This window comes from Xiphophorus couchianus, chromosome 10, assembly GCF_001444195.1.
Source record: "Xiphophorus couchianus chromosome 10, X_couchianus-1.0, whole genome shotgun sequence".
NCBI lineage: Eukaryota > Metazoa > Chordata > Actinopteri > Cyprinodontiformes > Poeciliidae > Xiphophorus > Xiphophorus couchianus.
The window spans coordinates 241,181-268,948 of NC_040237.1; the positions used below are offsets into that span (position 1 = coordinate 241,181).

The 27,768-nt window shown below is 37.4% G+C and overlaps 3 protein-coding genes across 12 annotated transcripts; all 3 read left to right on the forward strand.

The window, feature by feature from the left end:
* Window positions 1–296: 296 nt before the first annotated feature.
* LOC114152195 (nucleolar transcription factor 1-B-like) lies at window positions 297–6,394 on the forward strand. 4 transcript variants are annotated; one of them, XM_028029998.1, is made up of 17 exons: window positions 298–541; window positions 625–690; window positions 771–806; window positions 1,077–1,154; window positions 2,694–2,849; window positions 2,938–3,002; window positions 3,094–3,151; window positions 3,261–3,286; window positions 3,919–4,057; window positions 4,137–4,178; window positions 4,244–4,315; window positions 4,626–4,669; window positions 4,742–4,898; window positions 4,981–5,028; window positions 5,101–5,172; window positions 5,683–5,745; window positions 5,886–6,394. In XM_028029998.1, exons 3-17 carry the CDS (start codon window positions 798–800, stop codon window positions 5,928–5,930), a joined length of 1,074 nt encoding a protein of 357 aa, XP_027885799.1. In that variant the 5' UTR covers window positions 298–541; window positions 625–690; window positions 771–797; the 3' UTR covers window positions 5,931–6,394. The 4 variants fall into 4 exon arrangements, with proteins under 4 accessions (XP_027885797.1, XP_027885798.1, XP_027885799.1 ...); XM_028029996.1 differs by having other exon boundaries at window positions 297–541; window positions 631–806; XM_028029994.1 differs by having other exon boundaries at window positions 625–806.
* A 941-nt stretch (window positions 6,395–7,335) lies between these two features.
* atxn7l3b (ataxin 7 like 3b) lies at window positions 7,336–12,878 on the forward strand. Of its 7 annotated transcripts, none has more exons than XM_028030003.1 (10): window positions 7,336–7,468; window positions 7,959–7,992; window positions 8,066–8,189; window positions 9,380–9,512; window positions 10,218–10,389; window positions 10,573–10,673; window positions 10,761–10,783; window positions 10,908–10,953; window positions 11,666–11,758; window positions 11,944–12,878. In XM_028030003.1, the coding sequence occupies exons 3-10, from the start codon at window positions 8,139–8,141 to the stop codon at window positions 12,021–12,023; spliced, it is 699 nt and encodes a 232-aa protein (XP_027885804.1). In that variant the 5' UTR covers window positions 7,336–7,468; window positions 7,959–7,992; window positions 8,066–8,138; the 3' UTR covers window positions 12,024–12,878. The 7 variants fall into 7 exon arrangements, with proteins under 7 accessions (XP_027885804.1, XP_027885802.1, XP_027885801.1 ...); XM_028030001.1 differs by having other exon boundaries at window positions 7,337–7,468; window positions 8,063–8,189; XM_028030000.1 differs by having other exon boundaries at window positions 7,369–7,468; window positions 7,832–7,992; window positions 8,063–8,189.
* Window positions 12,879–13,933: 1,055 nt separating this feature from the next.
* Window positions 13,934–27,258, forward strand: smarcd2 (SWI/SNF related BAF chromatin remodeling complex subunit D2). The gene is made up of 13 exons (XM_028029940.1): window positions 13,934–14,521; window positions 16,402–16,583; window positions 18,647–18,689; window positions 18,783–18,905; window positions 20,891–21,010; window positions 21,704–21,799; window positions 22,245–22,346; window positions 22,442–22,603; window positions 22,983–23,080; window positions 23,274–23,409; window positions 23,494–23,616; window positions 25,093–25,194; window positions 26,113–27,258. Exons 1-13 carry the CDS (start codon window positions 14,369–14,371, stop codon window positions 26,164–26,166), a joined length of 1,494 nt encoding a protein of 497 aa, XP_027885741.1. The 5' UTR covers window positions 13,934–14,368; the 3' UTR covers window positions 26,167–27,258.
* The last annotated feature ends 510 nt before the right edge of the window (window positions 27,259–27,768 follow it).

Genomic DNA, 27,768 nt, shown 5'->3' on the forward strand with positions numbered 1-27,768 from the left:
CTGTTGAAAAATGTACATGATTACATAAAATGTATGTATTTAAGTTATGAAGTTTCAGTTTTATTTATAGTATGACATGCAACCTATAAATATTTATTTTAAAATATTAAATTGGTCCTCAATATAGCTCGTTTAATCATTTTAATTTCACGTGGCTTTTCGCTGTCCGGGCCAGTAGGGGGCGACTACTGGACATTCTTCAAGCTGCAACACGGACACATCTTATTGGTTGGTGTTTCCGCTGCTCAAGTGACGTTTCTTAGTTCTCCTCTCTGATTGGACTTCCCAACTAGGGTTCCGCCCATTAGCAAAAGCTGATTTTTAGCTGATGTTTCAAAACACAACGCCATGTGTTTGACTACAGTTTTTTTTAAAGACTGTTTTAGGTTGATATGATAATCTAATTTTAAAGTTTGCTTCTCAGTTGCGTGTTTTATCTACTGCCTGTTACTTCGACACACTTAAAAGTCTTGAAAAGGAAGACGTTTTGGGTGTTTTTTTAAAAAAATGAGTGAACGTGAAATGGACGTTGCAGAATCTGGTAGGTATAATTACTGTCTTAATGAAAACGTGCTGCTGGTAAATTGAGGTTAAGTGAGTATGTTCTGTGTAAATGTGCTGTAGCTAAAGCATGGACCACCGCAAACCTCCTGAAGCTTGTTGGCCGTATTAGGATCAACACCCCAGAAAGTGAGAAAACGACAAGTTATCAGAGTGGACTATTGTCTGTAAACTGGGATAAAACAGCATTCCCTCCCTATTCTGCAAAGGAATGCCATGACAAGTGGCAAAAGGTGATGAAAAAGGTGAGCTCTCCTCTAAACACCTCCCTAATTACTGTGCTCCTTGGTTTTTATGGTGCTGTTTGTTCACTGATGTCGTCATAGAACAGCTGAGATTGAATTACTCACGTGTGGAGAAACATTTGTTTTTCCATTCACTTAATAAATTTACACTACTTTGTGTTGGTCTATCATGCAAAATCCCAATAGAATACTTTGCAGATTGAGGTTGCATTGTGACAAAATGTGGGAAACCTTTGTAGAAAGTGTGATAAATTTGTTATTGTTGCTTAGATGCGCAAAGTTCGGAGCCTGCCAGACCTCATTGCCGAAGCTGAAGAGGTCGTTTCCAAGCCTCTCCTTCACAGAAGGGTAAATACCTAATGTGTACATACATGGAGCAATAAAATACATGAATTGTATTTTGTTTTAACGCGACTTTTGAGTAAAATGTTTCTGTTTTAATTGTTGATTTCTTGCTTTTGTACAGCACCTTGGTAAGCATCTGTTTTTATGCATTTTTATGTAAGTAAATTGACCTGAAGTTACAAGAAAAAGCTTTCAACAAGATTGGTCACACTTTGATTTAAAATTTCACTTGAGAGATCATCTATTACTTACTCCCTTCAAATGCCAATTCTTATTTTGTCTTTTAAATCTATAGCCAAATAAAACTGCCTTCAGAATGTTAACGTTTTATTTTTGTATTATAGATGATTCTAGATGGTTTAAACCCGGGTCTGCAACTTTGATACTCAAGTGCCACTTTAGTACAACTTTTGGATGCATCTCTGCTCCAAAAGGCTGAATGACCTCCTTGGTGTATCGTTAATCATTAATTAATGTTCCAAGTAGTGGTGCATCAATTGCAGGTTTCCAGACGATCACTGATCTTTAACCAAACCTTCTCATTTGGATGGGCGATTTGTGTTTTGTTTTTTTTCTCTTGTTTGTTTAAATCATATAAAAAGTTGGTAAATATAGCAATAAAGTTGCTAAGTTAGCAACAGTGGGGTGACTGTTGTTATATGCGCAGGTTCAAAAGTGTTTGCTGGACAATAAAATGTCCCAGTAATTATTGCAATAATTTATAATTTTGTTGTTTTGAGACCATTTTCAAGTAATCTATTCATAATGGCCCTCCCAATGATCAATAAACTTTAATTTTGTAAAGAACATTTAACACTGGAACGGAAATATATTTAAATATCCAAACTAAGCCATAACTAATCAATAAATTAAACGGAAATGAAAACCACACACAACTGAAACCACAAATATTCCTCTAAACAATTTCCATTCAAAATTAATAATCAGGATGAAAATGATTAAACTCATTTTAAATCATGATGCGATTAATTAATTAATTGCTTATTGCGACAAGAATACAGATGTGATCTAATGAGTGGATCTGTCTTTCACTCTTGTTTCCTAGCAGACCAAATGGGGACAGTTGGTGAATTTTTTTTTTTTTTTTTTAGGTTTCACTTGTATCGGCTGATGATGCACAATGAAGGAAATTGGGGACAATTTAGCAGTGCACCCCAAGTTGCAAGATCGTGAAGTCCCTGAAATCAGTACTGTCATACATCCATAATTAACTTGACTGCACTGTTTTATATGAAAAGTCTAATTAGAACAACATTTAATTATGTTGTGAAATCCCTGAAATCAGTACTGTCATACATCCATAATTAAATGTTGTTCTAATTAGAGCTTTCGTATAAAACAGTGCAGTCAAGTTAAGCTTTTTGTGCCAATTGGTAAAACGGTTAAATTCTACCCAGGGAGTGTGTTAAGTCACTGACCTTCCCTCCTCCTGATCAGATTGGCTCGAATGTGATTACCTGAACAAAAAACTCAAACATTTTGTGATCGTTTGTCTCAATTTCTATTTTATTTTTCTCCCAGACCCACCCAGACTTCCCAAAGTACCCTTGTAGTCCAAGAATAGACTACATGAAGAAGAACTTTTCCAGGTTAAAAAAGAAGCACCCACGGCTGGCGATGACAGAGATTGTGGTGAAGGCACTCAAGAAGTACAATGAGCTTCCAGATGAAAAGAAGGTTGGTAATCTATGAGAAGTGGATGTATAAATAAATACTCATTGATAAGAGTGACTTGGAAGTTGACAGATTTGACTTTTTACTGTAGGATGAATATAAGAAGAGGCACGCCCTTGAACGTGCGAAGTATTTGAGAAAGCTCGACAACTTTTGGTACAAAACTCCCTCTTTGCAGGCGTGATTTAACAAACCAGTTCATCTAAATTTATATTGTGAAACTTTTTTGGTGTGTGCTCTTTTTCAGTAAAAACAACAATCTGCATTGTACTCGAAGATCTAGAAAGGCAAAACTCGCTGCAATTGTAAGTCTTCCATTCTGCCTTGTCTCAGCATGCTGTTTGCACGAATTGCTGAGTGAGAAACGTTTGGTACTGTAGATGTTTGATATAAATCTCTTACTTGTCTCTGTAGGAAGGCCTGCCTGTGAAGCCACCCAGGTAAGAGATTGTTTTTGTCACATTTTTTTTACTCTAGTTAGAAAAAAGCAAATCTTTTAAAGTGGTTTATTTTGTTGACCTTTTTTTTTTTTTTTTACATTTTTAACTTGAGCTGTTAAGGTGATATAATTTAAGTAACTTATTACTTTTCATAAAGGTGGGTCCAAACATGGTCTGAAAAGGCCATTAAAAGTCTCAAATTCAGTTTAATGAGACTTGCAGAAATAACTCCTGTTAGCATGGCTACACTGAAAATCTCTCCATGATTCACCAAACTGAGATTGCTCTGACTGCAAATTTTTTACTTGTCTAACCACCTCTTAAAATGAACTGAACTGACTCTTTACAAGCTTATTTTCTCACACTGAAAAGGTCGTGAACACTAAAACTCATAAAGCTTACAATAGACAGCTGAGGAAGTTGCTAGGAACATTTTTACTATTATTATTCTGCTTAAAATCAGAAGGTTTGATAATTGTGTTTATATTTCGACTGGGAAACCTTCAGTCGGTCCCATTGAAAACAGCCCCTAACCTAACAAACTTTGCGTTGTTAGGTTAGAACTTTAATCTCGTTATTTCCAGATTTTTGTTGCTGTTTGTCTAATTTTCTGTCCTTTTGCATACTTTCAGAGGTGCTCTGTCTCTGTTCATCAAGGAGCATGCTGCAGAAAAACCTTCATTGGGTTCAGATTTCTCCAGCAATATGAAGAAACGCTGGAGAAAACTGGATGCAACAGAGAAGCATGAGTATTACACACGCTGTCTAAAGGTACCAACATAGGACAAAAGAAGAATGTAGTTGTTTTGACTTAAAAATACCCTAAATGGGTTTTTTTGGTCATTTTTAGATGAGGCATGAGTATAATGCCAAGCTGAAGGAATATTTGGATGTAAGTTGAGACTTTTTTAGATTTAACAGAAAGAGGCGTTGTGTGACAGCTTGTTTGTTCCTCAGCGCTTTGATGAGACAGAGAAGCAGCTATTCATTAAAGAACAAGAAATCAGATTCATGAAGGCGAAGCCTTTGGTAAGATGAAATCTAACAGTTTCCTTGTTAATAAACTCAATAAACACTTAATCTATGGATATTTTTAATGTTTTAAGTTTCACAGTTACTCATGTTATGTATATGCAATCCTAAAATATAAGGTTTAAGTCACAAAAAATACAATAGTTTGAAATATTTCACTTCACATTTAATGGATTTAGGTGATATGAGTTTTACTTTTTGAAACGACAAAATTAAATCCCAATAAATTGAAGTTGAAGAGGTGTGAATACTTCTGTACTTGCTGCTATTGTGTTGGATCTTCACTTCGTATAAACACTTGTTTTAGTCTGTGCAGAGGATGTCACCCCGTGAGCCCAAGATGCCCAGCCAGTGAGTGTATAACCAAAACCTCCGAAATGTTCCCTGAAAAGATTGTTTGACTAATTTAGCTCTGTTTTTCAGAACTCTACTCACATACTTTGCCAGAGATAAGAGGATGTCTTTAGCCAGATCTAAGAAACTTTGGCACGAGCTCCCTGTGAAGGAGAAGGAACGTTACAAAGAACAGATGCATTCAAACATGGAGCAATACTCAGAAAACCTGCAAAAGTGGTTCGAGGTGTTTAGAAATGTCCATCTTCACTTTGGGTTTTTCAAATGCTCTGGGAGGTAAATGTATCTATTTTCCATTCTCTGTGCAGAAACTGACCCCAGAAGAGCAAACGAAATATTTGAAACAAAAACCCAGTGTGAGTACTTTGAAATTCACCAATGTTTTCAAAGTTGATTTTCTGAAACTCATGTTCCAACTTGCATTGCAGAAATTGCGGTTCCTCGATGGCAAAAAAAAACAGGTGTACGACAGAGAAGAGCTACATCTGAGTCAGCCTTCAGTAAGTTATATGAATAAAACGCATACATTCAATCCAGGTAAAAAATAATTCTTTTAATCTAAAATGGAAATGAAATGTGGTCATAACGTATGTCATCCAATTGTATTCAAAAAGTTTTTGTAAATGGTGATGCCGTGGGCAGGAAGGAAAGCAGTCAGTGTTGCAACAAATCTGAAGAAGCCTCTGCTTTATGACTGTCATAATAATGCTAACCGCTCCATGTTCGGCCAGCAGAGACGATCTTTCACTCTAAAATTTTCTGGATGACACCATCTGTCGTTTACGCGCTCTGAAAATTTGCCTCATTTGCTTTTGCCGCTCCTCTTTAAATCTGTGACTGGTTACAAAGCCAGGGAGAGAGACTTTTGACATATTGATTTACATCCAGGATGCATGACCGCTACCCAATGATATTTTCTCACATTGCTGACAGTTCTTTGACTTGTGAGATAAGGAAGAGGTTTCTCACGCTGAGCTGTAATTTTGCTTCCTGTTTGTTTTGGTACTCAGGACTCAGAGGACGAAGAGATCATAGAGATCAGCAGTGAAGAGGATATTTGGAGCAGTTATGAGGTGATGTCGATGGTTCTTCCTGTTGAAAACAATAAGTATACTCAGAATAATTGTTGGATTTTTCTAAATGAGTCAGTTTGTAGTTATGAGAGTGTAATAAAATATTAATTTATTCAATTCTACCATCTTCTGGTCCATAGGGTGAGAGTGGAGAGGACTGGGACATGTTTGAGAGGCATCGCTGATGGACAGAATCAGAACCTTCACACTCCCTGTAAAGTTACATCATTTGTGTGGCAGAGATACTTCTCAATAATGTTTACTTGTGCAGTTATTATAGCTACTTCAAGAATATTTTCATAGTTTTAGAGTGAGTTCCTGGGAGTAACCGTGTTACCAGTTTTGGTTCACCATTTTCTAAATATCGACTGTCAAGAAAGAAGATTACAGTAGAACAGAAATGGTCATTTTCTCGTTCACGCCAAGATAATTTTACATTTTTCAAGTGCTTTTTTTTTTTTAGTTCATTCGCCTCTTGGTTAGAAAGATTTAAACTGTTTAAAATTCATATTCATTGAGGAGAATTGGGAATGTAATTAATGTAAATTTGAAATGCAGTTGTTGTTTTTGTCACTTTGTACACGAACATGTTATACTAAAGCATGGGACATGTCATCGATGATTTAATTAAAAAATACTAAAAAATGAATTTGGGATTTGTAGGTTTTTTTAAATGAAAAATATAGAACAGATATAAGTAATTTCACTGACAAATTATATCTTTATTTCAGTTAAAGGCCAATTTAGTGTTTTTGTTCAAGAGGTGTGGAAGTTTTCTTTAAAAAAACAGAACTGTTTAAAGAATAGAGGTCATTTATCTTGCAGATTTTATAATACAACTTATGTTTGTGTTTTACAATTTAGATGCGACTTTCAAAATGAGCTGAATGGATTGTAAATGTCGTTTACTGAAGTTCAGTCAGTTCGTCGAGCTTTTATTTTTTAAAATCACTTTATTGCTATATTTCATAAATAAATTGTGCATAGGTCAGTAAAGAGTTGAGTACAACTGAAAAATATACACTGAGATTCACAGTTGGAAGCAAACATACACAAAACCAAATGTGCTTTTATTGGTATAAAAACAGATCTAGTGCTGCAGCCTTAGTGGCAGTCCATTTTTAATGTAATTTGCCTCCGTATGTTGTAGTAATACACCTAAAAATATTTTCTACATGTTGTAAATAAATCTACATAAATACTTTTAATTTATTCAGTGAAATTTTACAAAATGTTTCTAATATACTAAAAACGATCTCCATGACAGAAGGTGGTTGAACTTTTATGTTTCTCTAAAAAGAAACTATATATTTTTAAATATGACGCGCATTAAATTCATCAATGGTCGTTAAATTGTTAAAAGGTGGATTTGATCAAAGTAGCAACAGCGCTGGGAATCAGTGCAGCTCAAGAGCCGCAGCTGTGAGAGTCCTGAGGAGATCGATTGCTTCTGCCTGAGACGAGTGGATATCAAAATACGGATAATTTTACTTAGGTTTTGCATTAAGCTCCTTAATAGTTTCTCTTGTAAATGTAAGAAATGTATGAATTTTGTTAATTATGTCGCTTTTTTATTTCTGGTGGGGTTTCAAATGAGCAGAATTAGCAGATAAAGTGGACGCAGCAGGGTAATCTGCGGCACAGGAGGCCATCGGTGGAACTCGTTCAGAGAGTGATTGTTTCTGCCTGAACGCTTAGTAAAGATGGATGCCTGTAGAAATAGGTAAATAAACTCAATTAAGGTTGTGCTGGGACCGCGGTTGCGATATCCCCCGCCGGGAAGGCTGCATTTGGGGGTTGAGAACCGGGATTTTGGCTGCAGAAGGTTCTTCCAGGGAGCCGCACTGCAGCAGCAGCAGCAGCAGTGTTGGCTTCAGGGACGAGCAGCCTAGCTACTGTTGGATGTTCCTCCAACTGCGAAACAATTAAAAAAATATACATATATTTATCGCTGTTATAATTACAACCGCTCGTGTACATCTTCTGTGTTGTCGCCATATTAGCTGTTGACGCAGGACGCTGCTTCTTCTGTTATATTTTCACTACCTCCAGCCTATTCATAGCCGCGCTCTTTGTTTTCCTCCAGCTTCAAGCTAAGCTCCTTTCATTGAATGGCAATGCTCGGGGCTGCTGGGAAGTGTCGAGGACTCGGCCGTGTTTTGGACTCCGCTGACTTTCCTTTTCGTGTTTTGTGTCTGTGTGCTTGTTATCAGGCTGTGAGTGCGGGAAGCAGCCCCCTGCTCCTTTGTGAGTACCTGCATCCCTTTCTCAGTGACCGACTGGCATCTGTGCTGCTAACTGTGCTCCCCTCCTGCAGCAGCCCAGCTCTGGCCGATGCTTGCTGCGCTACAGCATGAACACAGCAACGTCTGCTCATCTGGCAGATCTGGCAAATGAAAATGGAGGAGCTTTCGGTGTCCAGCCTGGACAACAGCAAGCTGGAGGTACGGTGATGATGATGATGGTGGAAAGCAGCAACAAGCAGAAACGCATTGTTGTAAGCAGGTGTCATCAAAGACGTTTTAATATCAGACCAAACCTGTGAAAAGGCAAAAAATAACATTTTCAAATCATGATTTCATTCATGTTTTAAAAAGAAATACCCACCCAAACTATGATACTGTACACTGCCTGATTCCCTCCCCCCCAAAAAAGCAAATGAGTGCAAGTCTCCTGTTGGATGTTGAAAAGGCATCCTGTGGTTGTTTAAGAAGAGTAAAATAACTGGCATCAAGCAGAGAAAATCTTTAAGGAAAGTACTAAAACTGGGTTGAGAACTGTCCAACTTGTTGTTAAAAACTGTAGCGAAAGAGGGGAATCGCCGTCTTTGAAGAGGAAATGTCAGAAAATAAATCCTGAGTGATCATTGGAAAGTTTGGTGAGATCAAATCAAAGAAAAACGAAACTAGAACTATGTTTAATAGTGAAACTATGAGTATTTTCACACCTCAATGTGAAGAAAGCTAAAAGAATTAGGACTGAAAAGTTGTGAGGGTAACTGGAGAAAATGCTTCAACCTGCAAAGGAGCAAAAAGATGGAACTCCAGAGTGATGGAAGAAGGTCATGTGCTCTGATGAGTCCAGATTTACCCTCTTCCTGAGTGATGGGTGCTTCAGGGTAAGAAGAGAAGCAGATGAATTTATGCTCCCATCATACTTTGTGTCTACTGTAGCAGCCTGTGGAGGAAGCACTAAGCCCTGGGGTTGCTGCAACTGGTCAGCAGCATCATGACGTCAGCTGATTACCTGAATATACTAATTCCCTGATAAACGGGGATATTCCAGGATGATGATGCAGAGCTCAAATTGTGACTGAGCGGTTTCCTTGAACATAAGACTTCATTTCCACCAGAGTTCAGACCTTAACCATATTCAGAAAAATGTATGCGACACTGGATGGAAACAACCTTTCACATAGGGTTCGTTTAGAAAATGTTTTACCCTTAATTAATGAAATCAGAATTTTTTTATTTTTTTTTTTTTGCAGTTAGGTTATTTTTTGTCTGAATTGGTTAAATCTCAAACTTGCAAGTGGGCTTTATAAAAAAGCAAAAGCAGAATTTATTTTGGAGGGGATTAAGGCTTTTTCACCACAGACACGCCACAAAAATGTACCGCATGTCGTCCCTGGCAGGCAATGGCTCAGGACATCCTGTCTGACCTGGTGGAGGACGCATGTCTGGGTCTTTGCTTTGAGGTCCACCGGGCTGTGAAGCAGGGCTACTTCTTCCTGGATGACACGGACCAAGAAAGCATGAGGGACTTTGGTGAGCACAACCTGCCTTACCTTGCAAAACGATTACATCACTGAAGAAAAGCAAAACACAAAAATCTGAGTTTGTCAAACTAGTGAACATTCAGATAATAACAATTAATGCACAGATGCACACAAATTTGTGTTGATTCTGTTAAAGATGTCTAAAACCCTACAATAAATGAATCAGTTCTCCAGTATAATCTTATGCTGATTGAGATTATATTTTATTTATTCAGTGAAAAGACATGCCGCATTAAAGAACAATTGTTCACTAGAAATGTATCTAGAAACATCTGTTTTGCCATCCATGCTTTTCTGTTTATCTGGGGTAAAAATATGGCTATTTCTCTTATCAGTTGTTCAAAATAGGAATGACAAGAGAACATGTCCGTCGTGTAATACAGATGTGTCTTAATCTTTATAAGTTACTATTATCTGGAGTCAGAGCAATAATTAAACTGTTTAAAACTACGGGAACAATCATGGCTGAAAGAGGATCCATGTTTAGAATAATTTTTTTACAACTCACAGAAGAGTTTTAGATTTATTGTTGACAGAAATTGTGAAAACTGTGATTGATTTTGAAAATCTACATTATTTTTCTTTTCCTCACTGACTAAATGTTCTCTGATTAAATGCAGAATTTTCCTTAAGGTATTTAGTTTGAGATTTGATGGCAGTTTTATTCAAGGTTCTTGATTTGAATCGCTTTCAGAAATTGTGGACCAGCCTGGACTGGACGTGTTCGGCCAAGTGTACAACCAGTGGAAAAACAAAGAGTGTGTTTGTCCCAACTGCAACCGGAGCATTGCGGCGTCTCGCTTTGCGCCGCACCTGGAGAAATGCCTCGGGATGGGACGCAACAGCAGCCGTATAGCTAACCGCAGGTTCGAAGGCAAAACAGGAAGTGCAGACCAGCATCAGCTCAGATGTTCACATTGTGTTTATCTCCAATTCCATCTGTGAATCTGATTGGTTCCCCCAATCAGAATTAGCTTCATGGTTTCTTACTGGAATCTGTTTTGTGTTATTTCTCATGAGTAATGCTGTCATCTCTCGCCGTTCTACAGAATAGTTACTGGTAACAACACCAACAATAAGTCGGAGAGTGACCAAGAAGATAATGACGACGTCAACGATAACGACTGGTCCTACGGGGCAGAAAAGAAAGGTGAAGCTTTGGACTTTCTTCATGTTCCTCAAAAACTGATTCACTGCAGATTTTCTGTTTTTCCTTATCTGTTTTTTTATTTTACAGCAAAGAAAAGAAAGTCGGATAAGGTGCTTTTATTTTACCCTTAAATACATATTTTTTTTATCATCTGTTTTATTCATGAAAGTGTTCAGAATTTTTGTCCTGACTTCTTAACCCAAACCAAATATTAGCTCTATTTCTTTTCCTCAGAATCCAAATTCACCAAGAAGATCCAAATCATTCAAGCATAAAAGCAGTAAGTAAACATATCTTTATTATTATTATTATTAGTAGTATTTTTTGATGGCATTTGGTTGATTTATGTTTCAGGAAATTTATCTAAACACCACATATGCTCGTAAGACTCCCATTTAAAGACCTTAACACTGTAGCTTTGTGAAAAAATCTTTAAAAATTGATGTAAACTCAAGTTTACATGTGTGAAGAAGTCTGTAAGGTGGTTTACAATAAAGCATTTACTTATATTATTCAGATTTTGATAAGAATCGAAATAGAAATCATGTGTGGAAGAAATATTTCAATATTTTATTTTCTATTCCCATTCTCTAAAAGTTATATTAAATCTATTCATCAGTCCACTTATTTATCCATCCATCTGTACCTGTCCCCTCATCCGTTTGTCCATTCTTCCATTTCTCCGTCCTTCCAATCATTTTTTGTCCGTCCGTCCATTTTTCCAATTACTGTTCCATTAATCTAACCATCTATCCATTCATGTGTTAGTCACTCCATCCTTCCATCTGTCCGTTTCCTGAAAGTCTACAGTGTTGACATTTTCCTCTGACCACTGCAGAAACATCTGCACCTTTTTTCTTACATTGGTTTCATATTTTAAGAAGGGTAAAGAAACATGAACATTAGATTCTGCAGAAGTCTGACATTTTGAACTGAAAAATGTGTTGCGACAAAATGTTTTAACAAAATGCCTTTTATCCGCCTTTTCCCAGGTACAGCCAGTAAGACCAATCAAGACAATGAAGCTCATGCGCCGCCCAAAGACTCATACATTGCCTCTTCAAGGCCTGTGGGTAGGAACAGGGGTAAACCTTTCATATGGGTTTGTAGCTGACTGACCATGTAGAATCTGCTTGTCTTTATGTTTTGTTAGTTATTTTTCCTCTCCAAATATCATGTATTAGAAAAGAGTTTGTGCATCTTGACTCTTACGAGTTCACAGTGTATGTTGTGTTTTAGGAGTGACCCCTTGCTTTTTATTCCTGCACAGGCATGATGGGTCCTAGACGGCGATTGGAAAACCAGGAGAGTCCCCGCATGCTGATGAAAGACGAGGCTTTCTCTCAGTAACGCACTTGGCCACAAACACACCTTCTTGAACTGTGTAGACGAACACACACAGGAAGAGAACGCGAGGGAGAGCAGGAGCCCTTCGGTTCTTTACATTGTCGAACCAGCGGACGTTGATGTTATCGGTGACATTCGTGGTGTCTGCTGCTCTGCAGAAGCAATCCTGAACCTCCCACTTTGTTCTTGATGGATTTGTTTCAGTTTTAATCACAGAATCATTGAACCAAACAAGGTTTTCTCATTTGTTTAATTATATATATATATATATTTTGTTCTGAATAGTGAATATCATCATGTATAATTTTTCTGCACAGAGTAAGAGTCTGGAAATGATCCAGAGGCAAAGCGAAGACGGCTGCACACAGTATTTTATTTCATAAGACAGAAACGATCAGGCAGTAGGTGAGCTGACATCTCCTCATTTTTATTTTTTTTTTTTAAAGAAAATCTAATTATTTGAGAACTAATGTCAAAGACAATCATTGGAAATGGTTTGTCTTTTGTTTCCACTTTGACTGTCGGGGATGTAGTTTTCCAGTTCACGGCGTGAGCAACACTGTTTGGTGCTCGCCCACGGAAACTGGTTTTGAAATGTTCAGTGAATGAACATCTGATTTTGCACGCAGGCTGCAGGTTGCCTGCAGAAAGCAGGTTTCTTTTGGGTTCTCTTTCGGTGGATAGACTCAGCTTGTTTTCTAGCATTCAAATATGTCTTTGTATCATGTTTACATTGTAAAGGTTCACATTTGTCCTTGTTGTGATGTGATAGTGTAAATATTCTATTAGTCGAATTGCTGCTGTCATGGCTCGGTTTGTTTTCATCTGTCTAGCATAATAAATGATTTGTTACCTGTCGGAAGGATTCATGCTTGCTTGACTAAAACGAACTGACCCACAGGGGGCAGCCATCACCAATTGGACCCGATCTTAATTTAAAGTGTCTCACTCCGTAGTAGAAGTCTAATAAACGCAAAATAATGCAGTAGTTTTCCTCACACAGTGACTCTATTTTGGTTTTGTATTAATTGTTAAGTAATTGGTTCTTTGTTTTGTTTTTCCCCCAAAAGAATAACCCTTTTCTTAACAATCAGTTCACCCAGTCATACCTGAGTCACTCTCAGCTCTAAAGATCTGGCAAACATGCACTCAGCCCCATTTACCCATAAATAAAATCTAGCAAAGTACCTTCAGAAGTCCGTCATTTTAGTAAATAGAGTGCACCTGTGAGTAATTTTATTTCAGTATAAATCCAGCTGTTCTTTGAAGCTCTCGAGAGGCTTGTTGGAGAACATTATTGAGCAGATGGGATTATGAAACAAGGAAAACAGCAACTTGGGAGAAGTTTAAAACGGGGTTCAGTTTCTAAACAACATCACAAGCTTTGAAGATCTCACATATCTATTGTTTGTTCCATTGTCTGAAATGTAAATCCAGCAAGACGTGTCTGTCAAGCAAAGGTTCTGTCAGGAGAAATAAGCCAGAGTTCAACCAAAGTATTGAGAAGCTTGTGTAAGGAACCCCAAAAGTTTTGACTGATAGCTTAAAGGTCAATGTAACCTAATACAGAGGAAATCACTTTCGTTTTTAAAGACAGTAGTAATAATTTCTCTCATTATTGGCGCATTTAGCTAATAGAAATAATTTTGCTAATTCTAATTGACCTAAAACTAGAAAATTTTGGTTTCATGCAGCGAGGAGGAGGGGGGGGGGCTGATGTGTGTAAAACTTTAATTTCTTCCGTTCATTAATTTGGAAAACTAAGTATAATTACTCTGAAAGAATAATAAGTTAAAGCATTCTTCTACTGAAAAAACAGGTGTAGACGTTAAAAATCGGAACTGTGCGGAAAGCCTTGACAACATTCGATGTTTCCGACGGTACCTGAAGGCGCCGCTGGTGTCTCGTGTGTGGGCAGTGCTCAGACCGAGCAGTTGGTTTGGCTTTTAGGACTCCGGATTTGTCTGAAGTCAGGCGCTGTGGAGAAGGCGCCAGGTGAGGCAGTCAAGTCGATGTAAGTTGGGCTTGTTCAGGAGGGTGAACGCAGGCGGGAGGTGAGGAACAACAGTCAGCTCTGAGTTAGTGAGTGAGGAAGTGAGGGGGCTTTACGGACGCAAAAAAAAAAACAACCCCGGAACTCGCAACGGTCGGAAACGAGCTAACATCAGCTAGCTTTTCGTTGACAGTGTGTTTGCTGTCAAAGCAGCCGCAACTCCGCGGAGGAAAGGCGGAAGGCTCTCTCACGTTGAGCGCTTCTTTTTTTAAAAGCCTTCCGGACTTTTATTTACACATTCAAAACCTCTTTGAGTTTCCGTCACTTTAAAAAAAGACACTTGTGGATCCAGAAGATGGCATCAAGAGGGGGCTTCCCGGCTCCCCAGATGAATCCGACTGTGAGCCCCATGAATATTGGCCATATCCCGGGCATGAGGATGCCTGGGATGCCGCAGCCTCCCGCGGGTTACCCCCGGAGCATGACCAGCACTCCCCAATACCACCAGGTTTGAACTTCCTTTTTTATATTCAACTTCCATTTACTTAGTGAATCGAGTCAGTGTTTTTCTTAAGATTTATAATTTGAGCTGCTTTGTATAATTTAATACAAAGTTATAGAAGTACAATTAATTTTCAATGTGTTAAAATGCCACATTGTTCATGGCACTTCCGCCTTTGAAAGACCTCTACACTACTTTCCTGCCATCTGTTAAATTGCCACAACTCTTTACTGTAATTCCCCCCCCCCTAATGAAACTTAAGATGCTTTGCATATAATTAAATATGAAAAAAGTGATAAAATAAATGTGTTTTGTTCAAGTATGAAGGCGAAGGTCACGTGGTTGCCCTTAGCATCCTGTCAGTTAGTGAAAACAACAGTTTATCATCACCACCATCTGACCCCAGGGCAAACCTGCATATATTATCCCACTTATACCATCTGCAGGTTCATATTGTTGAAACTGACATGCACAAACACAGCAGACATTTCTTTTGGCAGTGAAAACGTGCGGGGCTTCAGTTATTTTACTTGAGATCAGATAAAGACACATGTTCTACACTTTCTCATAATATTTCAGCGTAAAACCTGAAAATAATATCCATCCAAAATATATAAACATCCACCATTCATATTTTGTTTTTCACTATACAACTGTATTTGCTGAAATGTTTGAAACAAAAAAAGTGTAACATAATTTAGTTTGATGCAGATAAGCAACAATTATTTTGACCTCAGTTAAAATAATTTGAATCTTAAGGCATCATTTTAAAGTATTTTTTTATTAATACATGTAGTTAGTAAAATAGGGAATAAACAACTTTCACATAAAGTAGTAGTTTTCAATTGAACCAACTTATTGTTTTTTTTCTACCATTTTAGCTAGCCTGCATTCAGTTATTTTGCTAATGGCTTGTGAACTGCAGTTGACGGATAATTGTATTTCCTTTTAATTTCCATGCACAAACTGTTCATTTTCCAAGACTGCAAATATTCTCAACCCCTTAAAAACTCTTGTCACTCTGCTACCTTCTACTTCATGTCATTACAGGCACTTTTAAAACCATTGGAATAGTCAGATTTATTTATTTTTTTGCAGTTTTCTCTAAAACCCCAATGAAACCAGGCCTAGTATGGGTTAAAACCCTCAACCATTAAACTCCGAGAGAAAATTATTTCTTGATTCTAGCATTGATCAACACTTGGGTTTACACATGTCTTTTATCAGAAATGAAAACTGGAATCTTCAATACCATGCCATTATATCAAATAATAAAGGAAATCACACGTTGACATTTTTATTTATCGTCAAAACTTATGGTAAAAGATGATGCTTTGAATTGAGGACAAGTTACAGTGGGTTTTAAGGAGTTTGAAGACCAACCGAGTAACTAAAGCTATCATTCCTACGCTTTTCTTTCGGCCCACTGCAGCCCTGCTGAGGAAAGGGAGGGTTACTGCCATGTGGCTGAAGACCACCAGAATATAGATTGTTTTAATTCAGAACATTGGATTGAATGTAATGGAAATAAGTCAAAAATAGAAATAACTTTCTCTAATCAGAAGAAAAGGGTTTAGATTTCCAAAATGTCTCGATATTCATGATAAACTTGAAATCATGGTTGTACTCTGACTGCAGTACGGCAGAGAAAATGGTCCTGCAGAGGATAGTGAGGGGAGCTTAGAAGGGTTATTACAGTTGCTGAACCAACAGAGTGCTACAGCTTTTTGCCTCAAGCCTCTGTGCTGCTGTTAAGTTATTTTATGTTTTATACATTTTGTGTTTGACCTATTTTATGTTTTTTTTCCCCACAGATCTGTAGTTTTATACTGTTAGCTTTGCAATACTTTTATTTGTCAATCTCCCTCTTTTTTTTTTTACTCCAGCGATCTGGGATGCCTCCTAGCAGATTGGGAGGCCTCATAGGATCCATGGGGGGTCAGATGCCGGGCCCTTCTTACGGCGGTGGCAGCATTCCGATGCGTCCAGGCATGGGCCATCCCGGCATGGACGCCTCAAGGAAGCGCTTCCTTCAGCAGCAGGAGGCGCTGGGAGGCCCAAGAAGAGGGTAAATATGCAAAATAAGTTTAGCTGCATAATTTGTAAATTAAGTAATATAATTGAAAGTGATTTTTATATGTAATATGTAAAAATGAAAACAATCAGGAATATTATAGCTGTTATTTGATCACTTTTGTAAAGGTTTGATGTAGATTTTAGTGGATTACGACGACTTTTAAAGAAGTATCAATAATATCAAGATACTTAATGTTTGGAGGTTCTGTCATAAAAATGAAATTTCTATAGGATGATAGGACAAGGATGTTAATTGATCTATCGATTAATCGATTTTAAAACATTGGCACTTTCTTTACTCATTTGACTTCAAGCTTTTTTTATATGCAATATTAGAAAAATATTAGTAGACGCAAATAAACAAATTCCTTTTTGAAAATTGTATTTCCCAAAATACAATAATATAGCATTCCCTTAGTAAGTTTGAACCAAGTGAAGCTAAATCTGCCACTCAAAGTGTTTTGGGTAGAACATATTTGCAGACAAAAGTATTTTTATCTTAAACTCAAAATATATTTTGTACAATTTTATCTTGGTTACTGCTGAATTTTTTTTTTCACCAAATGGTCTTTTTTTAAAATCTGGATACTCCCGATCATTCACGAGTTCTAAATTAGGTGATGATTATTTCAATAATCAATTGTTTGCTATTAATCGTCTCAGCTTTGCAATTCTGTCTGGATGACTGAAAACCTACAAAGTGAAATTCTTAAGTCAGGACGCAGTGGTAAAAAGATTTACAGAATATCTGCATTTCTCCTTTCCAAGACAGTTACTCTTTACATTATTTTTGTAGACTGAAAACTGTAGAAGCTCCATGTTAAAATATGTTAATTGTTTTCTACAAAAAAGCTGATTTACTTCTATGATTCTTCCACTAACGTTTTAAAACTATAAAGAAGCCATAAGGATTTTCTCAGTCATAGTCAGTTATCATTTATTAAATTTTTTGACACACTGTGTGCATGAGAAAGAGCAGTTGGTATTACACAGCTCTGCAGGTAAACAGATTTCCCAAACGATTACAGAGTGCCGTTTTAAACGTTTGTTAGCACTTTATTTTTGCATTGAGCACTATTAGCATAGTTGGTGCGGTTAGCATTAATAACTGTAAAGATCATTTTGTGTGTACTTTCTGGAGAGTTTATAGATTTGTACTTTAATTGTTAAGTTTTGCTGTATTACGTTCAGCTTCCTGATGTCTAACTCTTCGGTTTTGGTAGTAAATTAAAAACATCTTGCTAACTGTGCATGTTCTTTCCTCAGTAATAACTTCTACACTGAAGGTTGCTGCTGACAGTGACTTAGCTTAGTTTTGGTGCATTCACTGATCAGAAAAAAAGATCGGATTCTTAGTTTCTGACCAGCCATTCACAAATCGGTTCTGATTCCGATCATTTTATTTTTGATGAATCTCCTTAACAAAGGAGCGAATTAGTGAAGTCAAACTATTTTTTTGTGTGTGTGTTTCCTTAAAGTAACGATCCTAAAGTAGATCTCTGAAAGCTGCTGCAGTGTTAAAACTCCCAATGACGCGAAGAGACCAGTGTCTCATGACTGGCCTTTGGCTTTCAAAGCAACAGACACAAGAGGCTATTTTTGACTTCAAACCACTTGGTGACGCCACTCTTATGAAAGTGCTGCACCGCGACGTGAAAGGACATTTACAGCATCAGCTTTAATGAATCTGCTGCGCTCTGGGGTTTATTTAGCAACACAGTAATGTTTATTAAGGAACGCCAAATTGCTTAAAGCATCATCCTGAATGAAAGTGGGGGAGGGAGTACTGTATAATTAGATTAAAAGAATAGATCAGCTCTTGTGTGTTGAGCAGCAAATAATCAGTAGAAACCTCAGGAAGATTTAATAAAGAGCTAACATTGGCTGTGATCGTGTGATTGCACTGTGAAGTTATTCCCCAGTATTTGATAATCAAATATGGTCTTTTATTGAGTTCCTGAGAAATTGGTTAACCAAAGAGTGATGAGACGCAACATAGAAGGGCTTGTTTCCTGTCAGTTAGTGAGCTTACCGTTTGTTTTCTGGTCGTTTTAGAGCAAAAAGGCGCAAAATGGCCGACAAGGTTCTTCCTCAAAGGGTAGGTATACGTTTGACCCAACAGTCATAAGTAAAAACAACCCATCAAAGGTGACTAGAGCACATAAAAACTCCCCGTTTTCTCGATGTTTAGATTCGAGATCTGGTCCCCGAGTCTCAGGCCTACATGGATCTTCTGGCCTTTGAAAGGAAGCTGGATCAGACTATCGCTCGGAAACGCATGGAAATTCAGGAGGCCATCAAGAAGCCGATCATGGTATCTCCTCTTTATTCACTTATCTTTTGTGGATTTCAGGCTTTTCAAGCAGCAGAAACTCGAGTTAAGAAGAGCTGTAGGGGTTGTTTTTGTCTGAGAACCAAAGATTATTAGAAATATTCCTGATGTGCATTTCTTTCAGTTTATTATTTGCATAACAGATCAGTTAATTCAAATTTGTTGCTGTTGACCAACATGTTGTTCAAAGGGCTTTGAATGGAAGTGAAAGAGATCACTGTTAGGTTACGGAAAGATTTTTTTATCCAGTCTGACAATAAACTCTGCAGTGTGAAAACTCTGGCTGTCCACTGGCAACAACAGCAGACTAATGCTGTTTTTTTTTTTTTCTTCTCAAAGAAACATCTGTTCAGGATTCAGCAATGAGATGAAACTTTCCATGAAGTAGCATTTAGAAAAAAGTTCACAGGAACAAATTTTTAGTTTATATCAAGTTGCAGATGATTCATTTGGTCTAAAATTAAAAGAACAGCCTAGATTTTACAGTAATCATTTGTGAAATGACAGCGAGATTAATGTGTAGTAGAAACTCTAGATAAAAGCATGTTAGAGGCTATGATCCAAATCATAAAACCTGTTGAAAACCTGGAGGCGGCGTGACGCATGCATGGTTTCTTTGGATCACTGAATTATTGATTATGTAAAAGAAGGATTTGGTGCATAAATATGGATGAATTTCCTGCTTAGATCCAACTAAAACTGGCATACTTAATCTAAGAAAAAACCTGATATATTCTGATTCGGCTTAGTCTATCACCTGGAAGTGTTGCGATTAAACGGCTAAGAGAACCTCCAATGATTCATGGCTCCAGGACTTTATGAGCTTTCAATCTACAGAAGGTTATTAGTAACAAATAAAGTTTGATCATAAAAAACTTTCAAATCTAAACGTGATTATTCACACTCTAAAGCATAGTCTCTACATAACATTTCTGGTAAAATGCTAACTAGTTTTATTGTAAGTGTGTGATGTGTTTTTTTGTTTGTTTTTTTAAAGTTGATCAAAGTTTCTAGAAACTCTTGGATGAAATAATCAATTATTTTCTGTTTCCCTGGAGTCTAAATGTGACCTGACATGATGTTCTGCTGTGGATCTGTTTCTTTCCCAAAGACTCAGCGAACGATTCTAGAGTCCATAGCTTTATGGATTTTTGAAATAAAAACCTGGCACCAATAAACCAGTAAAATGGTCATAATTGGGTTTTCTAGGAGGAATATGTTCAAAAATATGGTTAAAATGGTTTGGCAGACACAAAATTAACCTTCTGCCATTCACCTCTCAGTCACCATGTCTAAATCTGATAGGAAACTTGTACGATGAGCTGAGAAGAGAACAAATGGGAAAACTAATGAGTCTGGAGAGAAGTGTTAAAAGATTCCTCTCTGTCTGCTCCAACCTTGGGAAACAGTACAGAAGATAAAACTGACAAAAAGAACTATTTTATTATATCTTTTTGAGGTAACTCTATGACTGTGACAGCATTCACAGCCCCACAAATGCAAATAATAAAACATTAAAAACATTCCCAGTTGTAATGTTTTTCATTTGGTCGCATAAAGAAGTGTGATTTGAATCACTAAACTCCAAGCGGTCAGTGGTTTTTCAAACTGATTGGTATTTTATTGATTTTATTGATGCTTTTATTGAGCAAATATATTGTCAATCCTGACAATAAGGGCAGCTTTCGGGGTTTTTAAACATCATGAATTTGAATTTATTGTAAAACGATAAATTTATCATGATGAGTGATACGATAAATGTCCTTAATTCTAAAGCTGCACTTGAATTTCTCCATTTAAGACTCAGAAAGCTCTTTATTTTAAGAGCTTTTTTGACTCATGCCAGCATGCGTAGAACCTTCCATTTATCAGAAACAGGTTTTATTAAACAGCTGTTGCATCGGAGCCGTTACGCTGGCCTAAATTTACAGCCTCTTTTTTTCTTCTTCTTTCTCTTCTTGACGCAGCAAAAGCGCAAGCTTCGCATCTACATTTCCAACACTTACACTCCCAGCAAGCCGGAGGGAGAGGAATCTGAGAAAGTGTCCTCCTGGGAGCTGAGAGTGGAAGGCAAACTCCTGGAGGAAGTAAGTGGACGGCGCAGCTGGGGAACCGGACCTTTTGTTTCTGTTTGGACGTTTGCTCGCTGCCTTCTGATTTCCCGTTGCTGTGTTCCTGCGAGTTGCAGTTGGTCCTTGGCTCAGACCGCGTAGCCAGATGTGCGTTTACAGCTTTCCCCTATCCCACCCCACAACAGCTCAAAGTTCTTACACACACACACGCACGCACGCAAGCTCACTCTCTGTTGAAACACGGAATTGAAACCACTGGCCGTTGCATACCAAGAGCTGACATGCCTCCCCTCCCTCCATCAATTCTAGCCCGGCTCATTGTGTCATCTGGGGCCACAGAAGATGGATCTTTTTTCTTTTTTTCTCTTTCTGTTAATTTTTTCCCTCTTGCTCATTGGTTCAGGCATGCGTAGGAGCGCCGCATGGAGCAAGTGAAAAAAAGGAAAAGGGGATGTCAGGGAAGGAGTGAGAGGGGTCACGTTGAGCAAACAGGCTTTGACAGGGCAGCGAGAAGGCTGGGGGGGGTGCAACAGCTTTTTCTACTCAACAGTTTGGTTCCTCACTCCCGATGTGGTCAGAGCTAAACAATGCAGTTGTGGACTGACACTGCAGAGTAAGGAAACACTGAGGCCAACGTGTTGTGCTGGCTTTTCACAGTCTTTGTGCTCTCTGTCTCTCTTTCTTTGTCTCTTTCTGGGTTTTTTTCAGCCTGGTAAGCAGAAGAAGAAGTTCTCCTCTTTCTTCAAAAGTCTGGTGATTGAGCTCGATAAGGAGCTTTATGGACCTGACAATCACTTAGTAGAGGTACGCAGCAATGATCCAGCTTCAAATGATTTATCAAAAGAGGTGGTTTCCTTGCGTTTTCTTCATTTAAACAGTGTTTAAACATCCAAAGCAGCAGATATCCAATATTTACACCAGCTTACATGACTTTCAGTACTTATAAGTAATTACAAATACATTTACTCATTATGCTAAGAAAATAAAAATAATAAAACTACAAGAATAAAGTTGTGAAATTGAGAGTAAATTAACGTTACTGGAGTAAAACAATGAATAGTTTTTTAAAACAATTGTTCATCTTAAATTATTTTTTTATAAAAGTTAAGTGCTTTGTAAAAACAGTCTTTCACTGCAAGTCTTTTCAGGTTTGTTTCCACTTGTTTTCTACACCCGGAGTTTTAAATTTACACCCATTCTATTGTAATTTAAGATAATTTTATTCAATTTTGTTCGTTTTTTTCCCCAGTGGCACAGAATGCCCACCACTCAGGAGACGGATGGTTTCCAGGTGAAAAGGCCGGGCGATGTGAATGTAAAATGCACTCTTCTGCTCATGCTTGACCACCAGGTAGCAAAACCCCTCTGTCACTGCTCTTTTTTTCATAGTTTAATATATTTTTTGTCGACCAGGACTCACTTTTGGCCAACATTTCTCCTGTTCAGCCCCCGCAGTACAAGCTGGACCCTCGCTTGGCGCGTCTTCTGGGCGTTCACACGCAGACTCGGGCCAGCATCATGCAAGCTCTCTGGCTCTACATCAAGAATAACAAGCTGCAGGACAGCCACGAGAAGGAGTACATCAACTGCAACCGCTACTTTAGACAGGTCAGGCCACAGAGTCTGATGGCTTTAAATGGCAACCATTTTACAACTTGTAAAATTCTCTGCTGAAGCCGAAAATTTGTTGATTTTGATTCCTTTCGATACCAAAAAAGGAAATCCCTCCTCAACTTAAGCTTTCTTGCAGATATTTGGAGCCGTCACCCGCATGTTTCAGTCTGGGCATAGTGTTCTTTTGGTGATGCTCAGTGTTGGTTTTTGTAAAGTTATATGATGGGATTGTGGCCCAGAAGTTCCGGCTTAGTTTAGTCAGAGCTGGCATTCATGAAGTTCAGTTATATCCTCATCTTTTCTTTGACATGTATTGCACAGATATTTACCTTTTTGAGGCATTTTACTGATTGATTATTGTAACATATCTCAGATTTTCGGCTGTCCACGCATGAAGTTCTCTGACATTCCCATGAAACTAGCAGGCCTGCTGCACCACCCCGACCCCATCATCATTAATCACATCATCAGGTAAAGGAATATTTATTGTCCAATCTCTGTTTGGGTGTGTTTTGCTTCTTTTTTAAAAATATATATATACATTCTCCTGAAATGAGGGACAGTTGAAAACTGTCCTGTTGTCTGAACTTGATTTTTCTTTGAAATCATTTAAATCAAACCCTGATTAGCAGCAGCTCTCCACCTGTATGTTTTCTCTGTATAGTGTGGACCCCACCGATCAGAAGAAAACGGCCTGTTATGATATCGACGTGGAGGTGGACGACCCTCTGAAAGGCCAAATGAACAGCTTCCTGTCCTCCACCACCAACCAACAGGAAATTGCTGCTCTTGAAATGAAGGTCGGACCTGAACAGTAATTCCCAAACTTTTTTAATCCTCATCATAAAACTGAGAGAGTGAAACATTTCTTCTGCTTGCTACAGATCCATGAAACGATTGAATACATTAACCAGCTGAAGACGGAGAGAGACTTCATGCTGAGCTTCAGCAATAATCCACAAGAGTTCATCAAGGACTGGTTGAAGTCTCAGTGCAGAGATCTGAAGGTAAATAAATGTAAACATTTCTACCAGCTTAACAACACTGGAGTCTTTGTTGGATGTTAGTCAATATAACATCTCTTGTGTTTATAGAACCTCATTTTAATACAGATTAAAATGTTTTTTAAATACTGCTTGGAAGTTAAACTGTATAAATTATTAACACAATATTTTGCTCAGAGGTTCTGAATCAAGGTTTTTATAGTTAACTAAAATGAACAAAATAACGACGGCTGAAATTGAGAACTTTTTCGTTAACTAAAATAGATAAAAAACTGTAATTAATGGGGGAAAACTATTACTAACCAGAACTATATCGTGTGACTATAAAACTAACTAAAACATACTGAAATTACGTCAGCTGTCAGAAAATTACTGTAGCCCTTAATCCTCCTGGTGGCACTACGGTTGTCTGCAAAATGGCGACTGCAAAAGTTGGGATTAAACAGAAGAGTCAGTTGGTTGTTCAACAATGATTGAATAAACTTTTTGAAAATTGTATCTTCTGTTGATTATACATTAGAGTCGAGGTATAGATAATCACAATACAATACTTTGACCTTTTTGAATACTGCCCCAAAATACGTTAACCAAAGTATTAAAAAACTATTACTATAACTAATAAAAACTAAAACTAAGCAATATTTAACTAATAACTACTAAAAACTAGCAAACGCGCTCTGAAAACTGATTAGACAAGAAGTCAAAGCAAAATGAAACTAAACTATAAAGAAAAACTACTACTACTCAGTATTTATCTTTGTTAAAGTAGAACCTCTGTAAATGTTTAAAAGAGTAGTGTAGTTTCTTTAAGTGGTTTATTTACAAATAATGACACGAAAAATTTTAATCATTTAACTTTCCATTTTAGCCGACAGTAGACATAGATAAAGGAAACTCCTGTGCTGGAAATTACCATCAGACTTGATTAGGGAGCAAATTAAAACAAACTAAAGAGAGTTCTCCAGTATGTAAATTGTTTATTGTAAATTAATTATTTAGCTCACTTATTCATAAATTTCTAATGGTTTAAATTAATCTAAAGCTTTTCTTTAAAAAAACTTCTCAGCTGCTCCGTTTCTTTAAGCAGGGAAACATTCACACACAGAAACACAGCCTTCATGTGTTGTCAGCGAAACACTTAATCCAATATAAATAAAACTTTCAACCAACCCCATAATGAGGGTATGATTAGACAGCTCAAATTCACCTTAGTTTAGAAAATAATTATACTCTGGCTAAGGAGTGTCAGACTTGAAACAAAATGTCTAAGAACATGTCATGAGGTAAAACCTTTCGCCCACCAACTATGAATTTTGGGCTTTAAAGGCTTAACCTGTCTACATTTCATTTGTTTTCCTGCTCTTCGGTTGTGCCTTTATTCACAAAAACAGGTTTTCAGGTTTCAGGCCTTGTGATTAAAGGTTTGTGTAGGCTTGGAATATGGTTCACTGCATTCATGAAGCGTTTCTGTTCCACCAGCTGATGACCGATGTAGCAGGAAACCCAGAAGAAGAGCGAAAAACTGAGTTCTACCAGGAACCCTGGGTTCCTGAAGCAGTGGGCAGATATGTCTATTCCAAAGTAAGAGCAAACTATCACTGTTTTTAGTGGGTGACTTTAATGTTCGTTAAAGTTTCTAGTCTAAATGTAAATTTTAATTTTATTTTAGACTCAATTTTATTTATTAAAAACATCCCCGCTTTTATCATTGCACTCTTGATCTTGTGCCTAATGGCTAAGTGTTGTGAATTGTTGCTGTATAAATAAGCTGAATTGAATTTTAAAGTGCTAAGCAAAGTGACAGGTTAATTAGCAGATTGTTTTTTGTTACCGTTTGCATACTCTAAACCACGTGTCAAACCCAGGGGCCAAATCTGGCCCACTATAGCTTTTTATGTTTTTTTTTTATGCCCTCTAGACTCTAAAGTGACACATAAAAAGAATCATCAAGATAACAGTGTGTTTAAATATTATTTTATCAGTCAATTCAAAGCCGTTTTTATCTGTTTACTGTCAAATTGCATAAATCAGTCCCTCCAGTTTCTTAATTATTGTGGAAATTCACACAAAAACATCAAATCCCTGCACTTTTTTTGCGCTAATGTATAATTGTAAGTTTATTACAGATTTTTTGCAAAAATGGAGCAAAACATTGGATTTAAGTGATGGCTTCTTACTTCTACTAAACAGCTGCCTCAGCCTTAATGTTGAGTTACAATCCATAATGATGTGGCGAGTAATAAAAAGTTGCAAATATTTCTAAATTACTACCACAAACATTTTCCAATGCAAAAAAAAAAATCACCATAACAATTGCGAAATCCTGGAAGGACTGAAAAGATGTTCAGTATTATTTAATTTGAAGAAGTCATTTATATTTCAACAGTTTAACTGATTTTATCAGTACATTGTGGCCCTTTAAAAACAGTTATGATCTTGATTTGACCCAAAAGGGCCAAATCAGTTTGACATGTCTGCATTAAACCATCTTTGTTTCAGGTGCAGCAGAGGAAGCAGGAGTTGGAGCAAGTGTTGGGCATCCGACTCACCTAAAGACGGATTCTCGTTTCTTCGTAGCCACCAGTCTGCTTAAGTCAGCTCATCCAATCTTGATATTTGCTTATTTGAAACTGGAAATAGTTCAGCCATTCTTGCAGGTTAAAATGTTTAACACAGCCTTTTTCTCTTAGCAAGAAAGTGGGACAAAAGTGAGGATTTATGTGTTATGTAGTAAAATATTTGCTTGGCATTGTCTGTCATTGTGAGCATAAAAAAAAAAAATGGTGCCTTGTTTTACATATTTTATATATGGTACAAAATCCTGAAAACCAATAGGTGCTGGTTCTGTATTTTATTTTTACCATTTATTAGAGGGGTCTTTGCTCATATTAAAGAGAAGTAACCTTTGAGGTGCTGTGGTGGCGCAGGGGCAAAGCATGAGCCACATATTGAGGCCATAATCCTCGTGCCGGTGGTCGCAGGTTTGATTCCCGGCCTGGCGACGTTTGCCGCATGTCTTCCTCCTCTCTCATTACTCTTTCCTGTTTAACTACCTTCAAATAAAGGCCACTAGAGCCAACAAAACGTTTAAAAAAAAAAGAGAAGTAACATTTAAATACCCAAAGTGCCCAGTGTCTAGTAACAAATGCTTCAAAGCATTTTAAAAATTACCATCCCATTCTTTGTAGGACATCAGAACAGGAAGCTCTTTTTATGCAAAAATACATTTGAGTAATTTGTGCTGTTTATGTTTTTGATATTCTTTTAAGATTTGATATGTGAGAAAGCACTTCACTGGCTTTCACCATGACCTTCTGAAGGTTAGCATGCTGTTTTCTTTGTTTGTGTTTATCATTGTTTTAAGACCAAAAGGAGAAATCTTGGCAGACTTTGTGGAAGTTTATTAATAATTAATAGTGCAAATTCCAACGTGTTAGATCTTTAGAACTTATGAAGAGTTTAATTAAAATCCTCTGTAAAGGTTTGAACCATTCCACCGTATTGTGCCAAAATGTGTTTTGTGAATAAGAAATGTGTACAAGTATTTTTGGAAAGCTTCTTTGTAAAATGTTGGCTTGTTTGTTCAAAAGCTTTTATCTTTTATACATTTGAGGTATTTTTCAATAAATATACTTATAAATCTTTTTTTTTTTTAAGTTCATAAAAAGTTGTGCATTTCTGTGCGATGCTTTCCTTTGCACGGTCACGGCAGATGATAGTGATACCTCCTCTGCTTGTGCTGTAGGGGTACTGCTGCGTGTTTGGGCTGGTCCCAGGGCTCAGGTTGTTCTGCAGGGCTGCCGTTTCAACAGGTATATCTGGTTTTACTCAAACACTACCACTCCTAAACTACAAGCGAAGATAAATACAACCTCCCTTTCTGAGTTTCGGCTTGCAAATTGACACCGGTTTACAGTGGTTGTTCTCACATTTAATGGCACGCTGGGCATACCCAGTTCCAAAGAAGCTTAGTTGGCAAAAAAAATAAAAGTCTAATCAGAATCATGAACTAACAACATTGAGCTGTTAGGAATTGGTCTAGATTGATAATACCAAGGAAGTATTGCATTTTTTTTTTGTGGGTTTTACAAGTGGACTAAAGGTTTCATGAACTGAATTTTCAAAATTAGGTCTGACCAAAGTACACTGCTCAAA

Bases quoted from the DNA above. Each gene is read 5' to 3' on its own strand.
- atxn7l3b (XM_028030003.1), top strand. From the start codon at position 8,139: ATGAAAATGGAGGAGCTTTCGGTGTCCAGCCTGGACAACAGCAAGCTG. The intron at 10,674-10,760 runs GTGAAGCTTTGG...TTTATTTTACAG, and splicing joins CTACGGGGCAGAAAAGAAAG to CAAAGAAAAGAAAGTCGGAT. The intron at 11,759-11,943 runs GTAAACCTTTCA...ATTCCTGCACAG, and splicing joins GCCTGTGGGTAGGAACAGGG to GCATGATGGGTCCTAGACGG.
- smarcd2 (XM_028029940.1), top strand. From the start codon at position 14,369: ATGGCATCAAGAGGGGGCTTCCCGGCTCCCCAGATGAATCCGACTGTG. The intron at 16,584-18,646 runs GTAAATATGCAA...TGGTCGTTTTAG, and splicing joins CTGGGAGGCCCAAGAAGAGG to AGCAAAAAGGCGCAAAATGG. The intron at 21,011-21,703 runs GTAAGTGGACGG...GGTTTTTTTCAG, and splicing joins AAGGCAAACTCCTGGAGGAA to CCTGGTAAGCAGAAGAAGAA.
- LOC114152195 (XM_028029994.1), top strand. From the start codon at position 508: ATGAGTGAACGTGAAATGGACGTTGCAGAATCTG. The intron at 542-624 runs GTAGGTATAATT...AATGTGCTGTAG, and splicing joins AATGGACGTTGCAGAATCTG to CTAAAGCATGGACCACCGCA. The intron at 4,899-4,980 runs GTGTTTAGAAAT...TTCTCTGTGCAG, and splicing joins ACCTGCAAAAGTGGTTCGAG to AAACTGACCCCAGAAGAGCA.